This window comes from Gavialis gangeticus, unplaced genomic scaffold (assembly GCF_001723915.1).
Source record: "Gavialis gangeticus isolate Ggan-Ray unplaced genomic scaffold, GavGan_comp1, whole genome shotgun sequence".
NCBI lineage: Eukaryota > Metazoa > Chordata > Crocodylia > Gavialidae > Gavialis > Gavialis gangeticus.
Genome location: NW_017729031.1, coordinates 107300279 through 107316679, shown reverse-complemented (window position 1 = coordinate 107316679; position 16401 = coordinate 107300279). Strand labels below are relative to the sequence as shown.

General features: G+C 50.8%; 2 protein-coding genes across 3 annotated transcripts in view; one reads left to right on the top strand and one right to left on the bottom strand.

The window, feature by feature from the left end:
* Positions 1–6137, top strand: part of EFTUD2 (elongation factor Tu GTP binding domain containing 2) — a 42384-nt gene extending 36247 nt beyond the window's left edge. The window contains exons 21-27 of the mRNA XM_019523525.1: positions 1160–1286; positions 1762–1849; positions 2622–2740; positions 3375–3469; positions 4129–4282; positions 4516–4623; positions 5297–6137. Coding sequence (XP_019379070.1) covers positions 1160–1286; positions 1762–1849; positions 2622–2740; positions 3375–3469; positions 4129–4282; positions 4516–4623; positions 5297–5392 — 787 coding nt within the window. The 3' untranslated portion in view covers positions 5393–6137. The remainder of the gene's footprint in view (positions 1–1159; positions 1287–1761; positions 1850–2621; positions 2741–3374; positions 3470–4128; positions 4283–4515; positions 4624–5296) is intronic.
* A 5436-nt stretch (positions 6138–11573) lies between these two features.
* On the bottom strand, positions 11574–15417 carry HIGD1B (HIG1 hypoxia inducible domain family member 1B). Of its 2 annotated transcripts, XM_019523010.1 has the most exons (4): positions 15271–15417; positions 13422–13525; positions 12742–12876; positions 11574–11800 (listed from the first exon to the last, which is right to left on the bottom strand). In XM_019523010.1, exons 2-4 carry the CDS (start codon positions 13516–13518, stop codon positions 11736–11738), a joined length of 297 nt encoding a protein of 98 aa, XP_019378555.1. In that variant the 5' UTR covers positions 13519–13525; positions 15271–15417; the 3' UTR covers positions 11574–11735. The 2 variants fall into 2 exon arrangements, with proteins under 2 accessions (XP_019378555.1, XP_019378556.1); XM_019523011.1 differs by lacking the exon at positions 13422–13525.
* Positions 15418–16401: the final 984 nt, after the last annotated feature.

The following is a 16401-nucleotide window of genomic DNA, read 5'->3' as shown; positions in this document are numbered from 1 at the left end:
AAATAACCCAAACTATACCTACAGTATGATAGACTCTACATTAGCTGTTACCACACAAGAAAGAGAGCTGGGAGTCAGTGTGGACAGTTTACTAAAAACATCAGCTCAGTGCTCAGCAGCTGTCAAAAAGGCAAACAAAATGCTAGGGATTATTAAGCAGGTAACTGTAAAGAAAACAAAGTATCATTATGCCCCTTTATAAATCTGTGGTGCACCCACACTTTGAATACTGTGCTCAGTTCTGGTCTCCACACCTCAAAAAAGATACAGAAGAACAAAAGAAAGTACAGAGAAGGGCAACAAATATGACTAGTGTTATGGAGGGACTTCCATATGAGGAGAGACTAAAGAGGGTAGTCTTGTTCAGTTTAGAAAAGAGATCCTGGAGTGGGGACATGATAATGGTTTGCAAAATACCAAATGGTGAGGAAGCAGTAAATAGGGAGTTATTTACAATAATAATACAAGAACTAGGGGTCACAGAATGAAACTAGTAGGTAGTAAGTTTAAAACTAACATGAGGAAGTTCTTTTTCACACAGTTTGTAATTAAAGTGTGAAACTCCTTGCTACAGGAGGTTAAACTGTCTGCTTCCACAACCAAATTCAAAAAGAGATTGGACAGATTCCTGGAGGAAAAGTATATCAGTAGTTATTGAGCATAGGAATTAGGGATACAGCCTGAGAATTAGAACTTCCTAGATCTTAAATGATGGAGGCTACAACTGGGAAGGAACAATGGAAAGAACCCATGTCATACCCAGTTTACTGTCCCTTTAGGCATGCACTCTCAGCCCCCCTGTGTCACAGCAGACTAGGCAAGATGGAACATGGTCTGACTCAGTAAATGACTGTTCTTTTGAGGAAAGCAGAAGCTTTTGAAGAGTAGGTAGCATGCAAGATCGAAGGGAAATGTGTGGACTTGGGAGCTGCACAACACCAAGGCAGAGTCCCCATGGAATGGGAACCCAAAAGGAATTCAGGTCTAAACTGTCTACCCTCCTAGTTCATAAGCACTTGTGGTCCAGCAGAGCAGTCATTTAAAGACTGGGGAGCTGTAAAACCCCTTTGTTCCAGCAGGGAATGGGAGCAAGTCTATAAATGATGAGTGGTAACTGGGTGCACTAATGCTCTTCCCCTTTTTGTTCCCTTTCCATCAGGAAAAAGCTAGGTGAGTTCTTCCAGACCAAATATGACTGGGATCTGCTGGCTGCCCGCTCCATCTGGGCCTTTGGACCTGATGCTACTGGCCCAAACATTTTGGTAGATGACACGCTGCCATCAGAGGTAAGCAGCAGACGGGAGCGGGTCATTTAGGTTAGGCTCCTGTGCAGTGTAGTCACACCAGAATGGCTGGAAGTAACTTTGTCCACCCTGCAGTATGTAGAGGAAGCAAGTTTTGCCAGGTCCCCCTGGAAAAGGTTCTGAACAAGTACTGTCTGCTGATTAGGACAAAGGGAAACTCTTGGCTAGTCTCAGCTTTGCTGCTGATTTGCTGTGATTTTTGGCCCCAAAGTCTTCAGAATTGCCAAAGAAGCAGTCTGTCCTTTAGTGTTTCCTAGCACCTCGAAAAACCAAGTCACTTTTCTTCTTAGATTTCAATGCTAACCTCTGAAAATTATGGTCCCGAGATCTCTTTCTTTTCCTTCTTGTCTGGGAAAGGAGGATTGCTCAAACAGTGCTCTTAGAAACACATGCCCTTCTCTGTCTCTGCCTCTGGATGCAGTATCTATTCTTAACATGCAAGTTTGTTTCCTTCTAGGTGGATAAGTCACTGCTGGGCTCTGTGAAGGACAGCATCGTGCAGGGTTTCCAGTGGGGGACTAGGGAAGGGCCCCTCTGTGATGAGTGTAAGTAAGAGAGCTTAGAAGAGGTGAAAATAAAGCAGAATGGTGAACTCACTAGTCCTTAAGCATCTTGGTGGTCTCTCTCCCCTCCCCCCACCTCTGAACTGTGGTAAGCAGGCTGTTGGACTAGGTCAGGGCTGTCCAGCAGGTGACCTGTGGGCCCCTTTTTGGCCCCAGGGGCTTAACAAACGGTTCTCAGTCCAAGTACTGCTTTCCCCACTGCTCTGGCAGCTGCTGCTACCTGAGTCTCTGGGTTTTCCCTCCCTTCTCAGGATTCTGCTGTCTGAGCCCATCCCTGCGGGTGAGACCAAAGGAGTCCATGGTCAGATGACTGGGGGTGGAGGCGGGGAGGGTGGATCCAGAGACCCTTTGTGGCACAGCCCAAGTTTCCCATTGCATGGCACAGTGGAAGAGATCCATGTGACAATGTGCAGGGTGTAGGAGCACTGGGAAGGTACTGCAGGGGGGCGCATGCAGTCATGGTGCAGTGGTTTGAGATGGGGTATGCAATGTATGGTGAGGCCTTTGGCCTGTGCAGCTTGTAGTCAGCAGGTGTGGCCCAGGGCCCTGCAGCCCTGGGTTAGGTGACTGTAATGGTCCCTTCTGGGCTGAAGCCTACAAGAATGTCCTTTGGCAACCCTAGATTTCTGCTGGCACCTGGTCTCTTTGGGGTGGGTCAGGTAGTCCCAGGGAGGAGCAGTCTGCTGGGGTTTGTGGAACCCCTTTTGTCCCAGGAGGTCATTAACTGTCTTCTTTCCTTCTTTCCTGCTGCCAGTGATCCGCAATGTGAAGTTTAAGATCCTGGATGCAGTGATTGCTCAAGAGCCATTACACCGGGGAGGTGGGCAGATTATCCCGACAGCCAGGAGAGTTGTATACTCTGCCTTCCTTATGGTAAGAAGTGTGCTGTGCATAGAGGGGACGTGGGCTAATACTGCATCAGTCTCCTTCAAGATCTGTGAGGAGCCAGATGGTCCAGTGAACAGCAGTAGTGAGTGATGAGGAGGTGTGTAGCATTATACAGACACCAGCAAGTCCTTATCCCAGGGAGTTGAGTCTAAATCAGCGCATTCATCAATTAATCTTCTAAACACCCTGGGAGGTAGGCAGGCAGGCAGGCTGGCCTAGCAATAAGTGTTGTCAGCCTGTTTTACAAACTGCATAAACCCAGCCTGGCTGAGAAGGTGCCAGCATCTGCTCTGTCTCCAGTTCTGTTGATGTGTTTGGTCTGCTAAGAAATTGGGGAGGGGGAGGGGGCGGGACCAGCCAGGATGCTTTGAGCCAAGATGAGGGTAGCTCCTTGTGTGGGTTTTCCCAAAGGAGCTTGTAAAATGGACAAGAAACCTGCAATAGCTTGACAGGAGCCTGCATGTCTGCAACAAGGCAGTTGTTCTGGAGACTGGCTGGGGTCAGGGATCAGGTACACAGCAGTAAATCCTTGTCTTCCCAACAGTGCTGGAGGTACAGACAGGTTCATGCTACATTTGGTACATGCCTGGCATTTCCTCTCCCTCTTTTTTTTTTGTAGGCCACCCCACGTCTGATGGAGCCATACTACTTTGTGGAGGTGCAGGCCCCTGCTGACTGCGTGTCTGCAGTCTACACTGTCCTGGCCAGGCGGAGGTAAGCTATACAAACTGCTTTGCCTGTTTGCAGTCACATCACATGCATGTTTGCAAAGCCATACCCCTTTACCCCAGAAGTCCTGCCCCCTGGCATCCCTGGGGAGTTGTAACATACAGGAAACTAGCTAGAGTCCATCTTTATTGAAGTGGAATCCATATTTAAATAGAATTCATACCTGTGAAAGCTACCTGACCTTACCAGGAGATCCTACCTGCCATGACAATGCTACTGTGCTTAGAGATTGGGGTGTAGGCTAATCAAGACTGGAATGATAAAGAGCAGGGGTGGGCAGTATTTTTGGGCAGTGCGCCAAAAACACCCACAACCTCAACTTGTAAGATGTTGATGTGCCAGGGGTGGACAGTGGGGAAGCCACAAGGAGCCCAATCCTTGTTATAGCAATGCAGCCCTGGCCCCTTCCCTGCTGTCTGCCTCAAAGCACACATGCCAAGCCTTTGTGTGCCATGTTATGACATGTCAGGGTTTGCCTACCCCGATATAGAGTCTTAGAGCTCAAACCCAGCCTTTTGAGTGTACTTAGCTCTGGTCTACAGTGCTGACTGGGAGGATGAGCAAAGATAATGAGAGGGGTGGTTTTTGTCTAATGCCTCAGGAGCAGATATAGGAAGAAGTAATCCCTTGTAACTCTTTGGCAGAGGTCATGTGACCCAGGACGCTCCTATCCCAGGTTCCCCTCTTTACACCATCAAAGCCTTCATCCCAGCTATTGATTCATTTGGGTTTGAAACCGACTTGAGGACACACACGCAGGGACAGGCCTTCTCACTCTCTGTCTTCCACCACTGGCAGGTGAGTTTCCATTGGCTAAGGCAATCAATTAGGGCATCCTGCCCCAGCCAGACTGGCGCTGCAGACCTGTGTTGTGCTGACTTGACTCCCAATTTTTCTCTGGACTCTGATACCCTCAAGTACTTTCCAGTTTGCTCTAATTCAGGGTTGTTCATGAATATGGGTTTAAACCAGTGGCCCTCCATGGTGGAGTGATGGTTCTCTCCCAGGCTGACAATCTGATCCTGTTTTAGATCGTGCCTGGAGATCCCCTGGACAAGAGCATCATCATTCGACCCCTAGAGCCCCAGCCAGCACCTCACCTAGCCAGAGAGTTCATGATCAAGACCAGGCGCAGGAAGGTAAGGCCAGCAGCAGCCTCCAGGACTCATCTGGATTGTTCACGTTGGCACAGCATGCACCTTGCAGCCCAGGAGTGCCATGGGATCCACAACTCTGTCATCCCCTTGTGAAATGGCCTAGTGTTCTTGCAACCATAGAGACCACTGTGCCTTTCAGCAAGCCTGTAACTAAGTTCATGCTTTGAGGCAAGCCAGACTCAACAGCTTTAGTAAAGAGCATCATTAGCACAGTCTATTGGAATATAAGTGCCAAATATGACCTTGCTGTGTTCTCTGGGGAGGAGGATTACTTGGAGCGGGGTTGGGAGCATGCTGGGGATGTCTTGGACCCTCAAGTCCAGAGGCTTGTGGGTCACTTGCCTCCTTCACATCTGGGGATACTTTCCACTTATTAATGGATTGCCCTCATTTGGTAGCTGTCAGCATTTGTCCACCTATTTTAGAGCTCCTTCCTTAGCCAGTCAGATAGTAAAGGTGGCTGTGGCTCAACTAGAGCTGAGGAGCCCCCAAAGCCTGCAGCAAGCCCTAGACATGCATCTCTTGTGCTGTAGCATAATGGGTCTACTGCTGTACCTGTCAGTCTAGCTCTCTAACCAAGTGCCTGCCCTGAGGTGGAGTTGCTAGGGGCTACATGAAGTCTTCTAGCATCACATTGCTGCTTCTCATTCTGCAGGGCTTGAGCGAGGACGTCAGCATCAGCAAGTTCTTTGACGATCCCATGTTGCTAGAGCTGGCCAAGCAGGATGTTGTCCTGAACTACCCTATGTGAATATGCTCATCGGGCTCTCTGCAGCAGAGGCTAACCAGAGACTGCTCCAGTGTCCGCTGCCAAGGTTTCTGAGCCCCTCTCCTTATCACATGTTTCAAGGTATCATCTCTGTCCCTCTGAGCCCTGCTGCTCTTGGACTGTAGGTGGAATGCAGCAAACTGCATCCATAGTCCCTCTGCCAAGGCCACAGAAATATCTTGGTCCTTGAGCTTCTAAGGTCTATATGTTTGGTGCCAGCTAGAACAGAGATCTCTGTCCCTAATCAAACAGAGCATAGATGCCTGCTGCCTTTGTCAGGAGTTTATCTTTTTGTCACCAGCATTCTGTCACTTCAGTTGCTACAGACAAGTGAATCGTCTAGTTGCACTTGGCAGTTCCAGGCACAAAGGGGTTATCCCCCACGTGTGCATTCCTCAGTTGTCAGCAGCAGTTTTGGATACAATGTTAAGGTTACTGGGGACATGTTTGAAAGTCCTGCCCTGCTGTCCAGCAGCTCTGCTAAAGCCAGGAGCTGCCCCAAGTTCCTGCAGCCAGGGACACATCATATGCTTCACTTGCTGGACAGAGCATCTCCTGTGGCTGCTGAAGAAAGGCAGACATTTCTTTTCTGGGTGGGGGCTTCCTAGTGACCTCCCCACTGCTGGCAGCAGGAGGCGACCTGCTGGTAATCTTGCTTTTTAATTCTATTTTGTATGAGTTTATTTTGTTACCCTTGTGACAGTTGAATACAAACCCCTCACCTGGGGCTGTGTCTGTGTCCTCATTTGCCATCTGCTTTCCTGGAAGGGAGAGCCTCTTGGTTCAGAGCGCACATAGTGAACCCTGGAGCCATGTAATTAGCACAGACCTCTTGTGCTGACTGTTCTTAAACCACACCACCCAGTGGTCACCAATGTTCCCATGCATCCCAATCCCTGTGCCCCTTGCTTTCTGGGGAGCATGTGCCAGGTAAGGCAGTAATATAAATGCAACTGACAGCAGAATGTGAATCACCCAGTCATGTGACATGGCAGGGTAAGTGCTCCCTTTTCTGTAGAGAGACATTTGGGGTCCTGGGTCAGTTGCTGTAGCTGCTTCTTTCTGTGCAGACACCTTATTCTTTCTAGAGCACTTATGGGCAGCTGTGGCAGGTTCATAGATGGCACTGAGTACTCATGCTCTGGACTTTACCTTTTCTGCTCGTCACTGTAAATCTTCTTGCCCTTCTCACCTTCGCTCACAGCACTGTTCATGTCAAACACCTTATAGCCCATCTTTGCCTCGAGGGCAGCTTAGCACAGACGGAGGCCAGACTCCTTCCCCTCTGCCTGCTGTTCAGTGGCTGCGTGGAAAGTGTGGGGTTTGCTTCACGTACAGTTGTCACGACAGCTGTCTCATTTTCTGTCAGCCCTTAAAGAGGAGCCAGTGACAGGGTGGCTAGTGGCACTGACCTCCCTCCCACATCTCTGCTACTCGTCCCTTGCAGTCAGACAGGGCCAAAGTTTGCAAAGCCCCTGCTTGAGTCATACCTGGTATGAGCATAGATAGCAGACTGACCTGCTTCTGTGCCCCTTCCCAGCCTTTTGCACTGGGGCTAACAGGGCTAATGTCCTGCTCTGGTTCTGAGACTTTCCAAACCTGTATGAATGCATGCTTCTTATGGACCTGTACCCTATCCACACAGGGTGAGATGCCCCCTAGTAATTGCTTAAGCAAGGTCCCCCTCCCTCATGACCTCTTTCTGCATCTCCCAGCCATTCCTGTAGGCAGAGGGAAACCAGCAGAGGCTGGACACGCCTGCCCTTTTTTTGTGGTTAATTCAGGCATGCCTTGATGTCCCATGCACAAGGTGAGGCTGAAAGTCCTGTGGGTGTCCAAGTGCTGTCAACAGGAATAAGCTCTAATGAGTCCTGAGTGCATGAACTGGTACTCTGGTCTGAGCACCCCATGCTCAATGACAGGTAGCAAGGCATACAGCCGAAGGCCACACCTGTCCTTATGGGAGGGAGGCAGAGGAGTGCATGGCTGAGGAGGTTGTAGGGATGGAGGGAGCTGGGCCCTATGGCAGAGCTTAGCTCCTCATCTTGTAAACCATATGTAGCTGCCTGTTATGGGTTCTAGAGAGTAGGCTGGGATAAGGGAGGAATTGGCCTCTTGGAGGGGACTGTGGGACCACAGGGCCTGTTGCCAAGTGCCACTTGTCCCACTCTCCAAGTGCAGTAGCACAGGACAAGGGTACTAGAGATATAGTTTTACTGCAGCCTGAGCTACTGAGGCACCTGCCCTTGCTCTCTGGCTTGTCAGAGGCAGGGGGTGGGCTGTCCTATCCCTCAGACAGCTTGGAGGATTGATGTTCAAGGTATCACTCCCCAGAGCAAGACCCGCTTGTATCTGTTCCCCTGCCTCTTGCAGCAGGGTGGGAGGGCTCCTGAGCCCCCACTGTGATCTCCTTTTCCTTGGCAGTAACTGTTTAACAAAAGGTTTAAACTCCTGGGTAATGTAGAGGGGAGTCCTGGCTGACCCGGATGTGCACCTCTTCCTTACCCTGTGCTGCATCCCCATGGCGTTGGTGGATCTTTAAGCTACAACAGTACCTGGAGACCATCCCTACACCACACACCTGAGGGCCGGGTCTAATGAGGAGCTTGGGAGAATCCAGAGCACCACCTTGGTAAAAGCTATATCCACTAGGCACCTCTGTAAGAGGGAACCCAACTACTAGGGTTTGAGAAAGAAGTGGCCCTACTGTGTTTTGTGAGGAGACCAGTCCAGTCAGCATGTGTTAGGCTTGCTCTGGCAATCACTGGATTGGTGGGGGGGGTCTCTCAAGCAGAGAACCACTTGGTGCCTGGATCCTTGCTAGACTTAGGTAAGAGTGTTACTGAACTTCTCAGACTAGCGCAGTCCTGGGCATGGGGGAAGGCTGGGTCATAGATGCATAGATTGTAAGGCCGGAAGGGCCCTTGGAAGGTAATTGGGTCCACCCCCCTGCACCAAGCAGGAAAGATAATGGGATCAGGTGACCCCAGCAAGGTGACTGTCTTCAAGTCTCCTCCTTGAAGACCTCCAGGGTAGGTGGTTGCACTGCCTCTGGAAGGAGCTTATTCCACAGTCTGGACACCCTGACTGTGAAGAAGTTTTTCCTAATGTTGAGCCTGAATTGGTCTTCCAGGAGTTTGTGGCCATTACTCCTGGGTTTTCCCTCAGGTGCCCTAGTGAACGGTTGCTCACCGAGCCCTTGCTGTACTCCCCTAGTGTAGCGGTAAGCTACTACTAGGTCCCCTCTCAGCCTTCTTTCCCTCAGGCTGAAGAGTCCCAGTTCCCTCAGCCTTTCCCCATATGGCTTGTCTTTTAAGACTCTGATCATACAGGTGGCTCTTCTTTGGACTCTCTGAAGCTTGTCCATGTCCTTTTTAAAGTGTGGTACCCAGGACTGGAGGCAGTACTCCAGCTCCAGTCTCACCAGTGCTGAGTAGAGCGAAAGAATCACCTCCTTGGTTTTGCTGGAGATGCATCGATTGTTGCATGCCAGAGTATTATTTGCCCTACTGGCTACAGCATCGCACTGCCAGCTCATATTCATACTGTGGTCCATTATTACCCCCAAGTCCCTTTCATTCATGGTGCTAGTCAGTTTGGTGCTGCCAAGCCTGTAAGTGTGTTGGGGGTTGCTCATCCTGAGGTGGAGCACTTTACATTTCTCGACGTTGAACTTCATCAGATTCCGATCTGCCCGACTTGCTAGCCTGTCTAGATCTGCCTGTATCTGTTAGGGCTGTGTGAAGCTTCGGGTAGTGATTAGATTTGGAGGAGATTTGGTCCAATTCGGTGGCCGAATCTCTGAATACAAATCAAATCAAATCAGGACCAATTTAAAGGTCGGAATCAATTCAAAGCTCTCCAAATCTTCGGCAAAGATTCAGAGAGTTTTGATGGTTCGGGCAGTCCCCGGCAGATGCAGCAGGGAGCTGCAGCCACTCCAAGCTGGTAAGTACTAGGGGTGGGGGAGGCGGGGCTGGGGGAGGGGACCATGAGGGGGACCCCTGCCAGCTCCCCCAGCCCCCCCATGGCTGCTGTGCCTGCCCCAGCTCCTGGTGCTTTAAAAAAAAAAAAGCTCCAGTGCTCACCAGGTGCTGCCAGGCAGGGGGTGATCCCCACTGCCCCACACTTCACAGGGCACGAGCCCCCTCGACCCTGCTCCCCCCAGCGCCCCCCATGGCTCTCCCACCTGCCAGGGCTCTGGCCCTTTAAGAAAAGAAAAAGTGGAGAAAAGCCCTGGGACTTGCTGCTCCTGGTGCAGCTTTGGGGGCTCCTGCAGAGCCCCCATGTGGCATGGGGCAGCAGGGATTGCCCCTTGTCAGCAGCAGTGGAGAGTCCTGGGGTTTCTTCAAGTTTTTTTTTTTATTTTTAAAGGTCTGGAGCTGGCCCACGTGGGGTACCCATGAGGGGGTTGGGGGGGCAGGGCGGGGGCTCACGCAGAGCCCCCCACGCAGCATGGGGCAGTGGGGAGCAGCAGGGATTCCCCCCTGCCCAGCAGCACCTGCTGAGCTGGGGCTTTTTTTTCCCCCAAGTGCTGGGAGCTGGGGTGGGCAAGGCAGCCATTGCTGGGCTGAGCGAGGGGCAGGAGATGGGCCTGGCCTGGCTGATTTGGAGATTCGACTGCTGCCGAATCTCTGAATCGGATTCGGCTGAACTGAATCAGGACAGTGATTTAAATCTCCGAATCGAATCACTGTCCCCCAAATTGGCCAAATCCGAAGCAAATATTAGCCGCTTCGCACAGGCTTGTAACCCACCTTCAAGCTTCCCCATAACTTGGTGTCATCCACAAACTTGGCCAGGGAGCTCTTCACCCCCACATCCAAATCATTAATAAAGACATTGAAAAGTACTGGACCAAGCACCAACCTCTGTGGAACACTGCTGCCCACTTCTTGCCAGGATGACACAGATCTGTTCACTACAACTCTTTGGGTCCTATCCTGCAGCCAGTTTCTCACCCACCTGACTGTCTTGGAGTTGAGCCCACAATCCTCCAATTTTCTTGCAAGGACATTGTGGGATACTAGATCAAAAACTTTTTGGAAGTCAAGGTATATAATGTCAACCTGTTCTCTTGTCCAGGTGGTGAGTTACCTGGTCATAGAAGGACATGAGGTTGGTAAGGCAAGACCTGCCTAAGACAAAGCCATGATGGCTGTCATTCAGAATCTTACCTTTCGCAAGCTTATCACAGAAAGAGTCCTTGAACTTTTCTAGGATTTTTCCCTAGGATGAAAGTTAGGCTGATTGGCCTATAGCTGCCCGGGTTCTCCCTCCTGCCCTTCTTGTGGATGGGCACAGCACCGGCCATCTTCCAGTCCTCAGGAACTTCTCCAGAGCACCACCAGTTGTGGAAGTATTTCACCAGGGGTTCCACAATGACTGGCCAGCTCCTTCAGCACTCTTGGATGGAGATCATCCAGTTTCACTGACTTGTATATGTCTAATTTTTTTAATAGGTCATATGCAATTCTATGGCAGTAGTAGGAAGGTGATTATTCCTACCGTGCTTATCCTGTACTCTACCTGGCATTGTTTTCCCCTTGGTCTGGTGAAAGACCAAGGTGAAGTAGTTATTTGGGAGTTCAGCTTTCTCCTGGGTACCAGTAACCAGCTCTCCTTGCAGTCCCAAGTACCATAAAGGTAAACAGGGAGACACCAATTGCATGTAAGCCTCTATGTCCAGGGTGAGACAGCTGCTGTGCAGGAGGGGGTTGGGTGACAGTTTTAATGGTAGGTAGTTCTGCTCTGTGTACATGCCTCTACAGGAGTCCAATTCCTTATCCTGAGTATGCACCATGGACAAAGGGTGAGGAAGGACCTGGTTAAAAGAAGGAGATTGAATGCATGTCTCCTAGGTCATGGGCCTGGGCTTTAACCACAAGAGCATCTTTTCTCTTTTCCCTATTTAGCACCGCCTGTCCATGGTGCTCCCATACCCATTCCTACTTTGCTGAAGGCCATGGTCATTTACCTACCCATTAGACACAGTATCCCTAGTACAAGTGAGAACCAAACCAAGCCCAAATCCTTCACCACACTCCTCCCTGAGTTGCAGAAAGAGCCCAAGAGTCCCTACTCACAGCCCTGCACAGCCCAGTGGCAAGCACAGCCTCTCAGCAGCTTCCTTAACACCAACTCTGTGTGATCCTTCTTTTGCCTTTAGATGCGACTTTATGAAAAGTGAAGGCAGGGGTTGTTAGATGTACAGCAGAAAGGGTTTGACTGCAGGGGCCTTGGGTTCTGCAAGAGATTGCTGCTTCTCAACCGCAGGCACACCTCTGTGCACTCAAGTGGAAGAGACCATGCAGCTTCCTCTGGTTTATTTCTGGGCTCTGTCTGTGGACGGCTTCAGCAGGTAGTCTTTGTACATGGTGTGGGTTGTGCCTGCAAGAGAGGAAGTGATATCAATGCAGGCCTCAAGAGGTGTGGGCAGGAATCAGCTACATCACTTGCATTGCTGTAGCATCATCCTTGTAACTGGGTTGCTTCCCCCACTGCTTCAAAGCAGAAGCAGCCAGCACTGGAGTACAGAGCTGCTGCTGTTCAGTTATGCACTGTGGGGCACAAGGCAGGAGTCACTGGCTGAGGTTCTGGTCTGTGCAGAAGATCAGAGTGGATGCTGTCAATCAGGAGGTCTGATTCTCAGTTAAAATGTCTTGGTGAAGTGATACCCATTGGCCCAGTGACCAAGGATGGTTGCTAAAGCAGGAATGGGGCTGGAGAGCAAGGATCCTGCACCCATCTACATCACAAAAGTGTTGGGAGAGCTTTCATGAGGGGCTGGACCTGGTGGAACTTGCTAACGGCATGTTCCACAGAGCATTTCTGCTGCTCTTGGAGTCCAGAAGTTTTACATACACCTCTTGCTCTGAGTGGTGTTTATCTTTGTAGTTCTCATGTATTTGGCCCCCAGCCCAGCCAGCCTGTCCATGCAGCATGCTCAGAATGCAAGTGTCTGCTTAGTCTCAAATACTTGTCTAAGTCTCAAGAGGGGAAGGGAGAGGATGTTAGGCTTTTCTGCCCAGTCTGGATGAAAGGAGATGCTGTTCTCAGCCCCTTGAAAGTAACATGAAAGTTCCATGATTTATGCATGCTTCGTTAAATTCAGCAGCAGCCTAGAGGTAGTGAAGAAAATGATCCCCTCCCACCCCTGGGTAGATCAGGAGCACTCTGGCCATATTCTACAGTGCAAAAAAAGTATTTTCTTCTATTTAGAGCCAAATTCAAGTAATACCAGGTGACTGCATAGTGTTTAAGGACACACGCACACCCAACTCCCTGGTTTCCCACCACCCATTCAAAGGTTTTGCTCAGACATCACTCACCCAGGGTGATGGCCCCAACCACACAGGCCTGGGCAGCCATTTGAGTGTGGATCAGGTGCAAAGACATCTTCATCTTCCCCCTAACCTTTAGCAGGTAGACTCCGTAAGCTACCACCATGACAAAGCTTCCTAGACCTGTTAAAGAACACAGAGCACCTAGATTAACTAAGACAACTGCTGAGGCAGGCAGGAAGATTGGGTCTTGATGGGATGAAGGCTGTTCTAGCATTTGAGTTACATGCCTCTACTGTGCTCGCTATGGCAGCCTTCTTCCTTAGTGTGACCAGACTTGTGGGAGCTGGCCAGCACATGGACCTGATAGGAGTTGGATGGTGCTCTGGAGCTAAATTTTCCCCTCCCCAGTCCCTGAGGTTGTGCCCATTGCAGCTCCTTTGAGTGCTCTGTGCTGAGCTGCTGTAGGAAGTGCCTGGCTGGGCTGGAGAAGGGAGGAAGGTCTCTAAATGCATGTTGTCACTTGAAGCTCAAGGAAATGTATATAGGGGAAAGCACAGTGCAGGGTAGGTGCTGTGAAAGTGACCTCCTGGCACGTAGCTCTTCCAGTCCTGCCTCCACTTCTGTCTTCACTGGGCTCTGACCCAGCTGGGAGCACCCACCCACACCTGGGGCAGGTGGAGCAGCTCCTGGGGGGTCCCCTTGCTCACTTCTCTGCTCCTACTCACCAACAAGCATGAAGGGGGATTCGCGCACCTTCTGCAGGAGCTTGGTGTAGGCAGTGTCTTCGTGCTCAGGAATCCACTGGCTTTTGCTTGTTGACATCCTTTCCCTGCACACAGATGGTGACAGCCAAGACCCAGTGAACCCAACAATACCCGCCAGCCCTCTACCCTGCGTACATCCTAGCTGGAGAGCTGCACACCACATGCCCCCAGCATGTCCTCGGTGCCTACGCCGTGTCTTCAAGTGACAGCTCCTGCACCTTTGTGCCTTCAGCATGTGCAGCATCAGTTGCAAGGCTCGAAGTCCTCTACAACATGAACCAGCCAAACCCTTGTCTGTCCCTTCTCTCCCCAGTGTAGATGTGGGAAAACCAGACCATCAGGAGTGCTGACTTCTGCAGAAAAAGGCTGCCCAGCCCAGCCCTGCTACTGCTTGTGCCAACTGCTGGGCTGTTCTTCCTATTAACTGTGGAGGGAGAGGAGGGCAGGTTCCCAGATGTCCCACTCCTTTATCTTCTGTGCTCCACTCCCAGTTGTACCCTCATCTTGGGGCTGCATCATGTTTTTGAGATGCCAGCTAGGCTCCAGCCTCTCTGACTTGCCTGCACCTAGTCATTGTGCTCTCACCCATTCTGCTAGCCAAACCTCACCTGGCCTAAGCTGCTGCATCTTCAGTGCAAGCATGTGGGCATTGGCACTAGCTATTCTAAGGCTAGAATATGTCAAGGGGCCTGTATGATGCCAAAGTTCATGATCCCCAAATTTCATGACCATCTCCAGAAGTCCCTTCCAGCCCTACTTCCCTATGATTTTTTGAAGGGAAATAGCTGATATAAAACTCCATCAAGGTGCCTGAGGTGAAGAAGAAGGTAAGGTGTTACTGATTTGCTACAGTCTGGGGCTATACCATAGCCATAAGCAAAGCAACTGGGGGAAATGACACTGTGAGGGTCTGCATTTGTCCTCTGTACCACTAGGGTAAAATGGTCTTAAGGCTCAAGTAGGGAGTGGGAGTCAGGACTCCTGGTTCTAGTCCCACCAATAGTACAACCTCTGAGGCCTGGATATTGAACCCAGACACAGTAGTATAAGGAGGGCTGGGAGAGCAGGGCATGGGCCCAAGGTACCAATTTCGATGGAAGAGTGCCAAAATGGTGTCCTCCTAGGGAGCATGCACAATGGCAGCCATAACCAGGCAGGGTACAGGGAACCAGCCCAGAAGCCATGGCTGGCATCAGGTAAGGCCCTCCAAAGTTTGGCCCTCCTTCCCTTCCACCTCCCCCTCACTCCCATCTTCCAGCTCTCTGGCCCTTGGCACAACCCCTGTGTCTCACCCACACACACACATCTCTATCGAGGGTACACAAATTGCTAGCTAAACCTCTGCCCAGGAGTCCTGCCTTCCCATCACTGCCTCTGTTCCCCAGACAATGCTGCCTTTGTCTGGGTGGAACAAGCTGGCCTTCCCGATCATTGCCAGGCCATGACTGCAAGAGGATGTCCATTGCTAATGCCCTGCAGCCATGACGAGCCATGGGGGCAATGCTTGCCATGTGACCAGGGCAAGGATTCCAGGAGGCTGTTACCTCCAAACCCACGTCCTTCCAAACTTCTCTGGTGACAAACCCACAGGCTATACCCAGGCAAACCTGTGCTCTCTAATGCTTGCAAGGCCTTGAGCTGAGACCCTGATCCTACATCTAAGTGACTTGTGAACTGGATTGCAAGAGTGCCCTGAAGTGCGCTAGGCAGTAGCAGGGCTCTGCCCTGGTGGGGAGCAGTCCACACCCACCCTGCCCTCCAGAGCTGCCCAGTGCCATGTGCCAGCTGACACTGGGCTGCTAGTACTCACCTCCTTGCAGCATTCCCGGGTTAGGTCCGCAGCTGCCAGTGCAGGATCTCCACTCCATCTGGCCTTATAGGCGTGTTTGTGTGGAGCCTGCTGGGACATTTCCCATCCCATCACTTTGAGGTTACAGCAAAGTCACCAGCTTGGTTCTCTATGCATTTGACGTTAAAGGAAAGGGAGTGGAGATGGGGCTGGCAAATTGGCATCCCTTACAGGGGCTTTAACTCTTTGTCTGCCAAACCCCAGCACCTCTTTCCAGGGTAGAGGATTTTCTGGGTAATGAGACTTCTGTGGATCCCACTTTTAGGCAGCCTGGGAACCAGGGGCTGGGTTTTCCACCTACCAAGTGCCTAAATGTCCCTTCCCACACCAGGTGCTCAGGGTTGCGCTGCCCCTGTTGTGGGTCCAGTTCTTAGAGCATGTTACTGGTGACTGTTAAAGCTTTGAGTGACACAGGGCAGGGAGAGCAGCAAGGAATGGAAATGATGGGTCACTCAGTAGGCTGGAGACAACCAAGCAATCAGTCTTTATATGTGGCTAAATGTAAAAATATAGATGTAGGAACAAAAGACGCAAGCTGTGTTAGCAGGATGAGAAAGAGTCAGGGTGGACAGTAGTTGGATGTGAGCTCCCAGGGTAATGCTGAGCTCACACAGGCTAAAGTGATCCGTGAGGTGAAGGGGGGAGGTCATGCAGGAGTAAGGATGTAGTAGTATTGTTGTCCTTGGCACGGCAATGACTGCCACTGGAAGACCGTTCCCGGTGCTGGTGTCCGCAATACAAGGATGCTGTTAATATATTGGGAAGAGCTCAGAGAAGAGCCCTGGGAATAGTCAGAGGACTCCTTACAGCACAGGACACTGGGAGGTCAGTTGTTTCGGTTAACAAATATAAGAGTAAGAGGGTGAATAGATCATAGCCTATGAGGGGTTTGATCCAAGAAAAAAGACATAGAGGTACAAAATAATAGACATTGCTACACCTAATTTTTAGGTACCTGGCTCCCAGGAGATTCCTGGCCCCCTTATTAGGCACTAATGTGCCCTTTACAAGGCATGGGAAGACCTGGCCACACCAGACCTGGATCTATCACTGCCTCAACAGAGAGCGCTAGAGCCAGGTCTGTCCAATAGG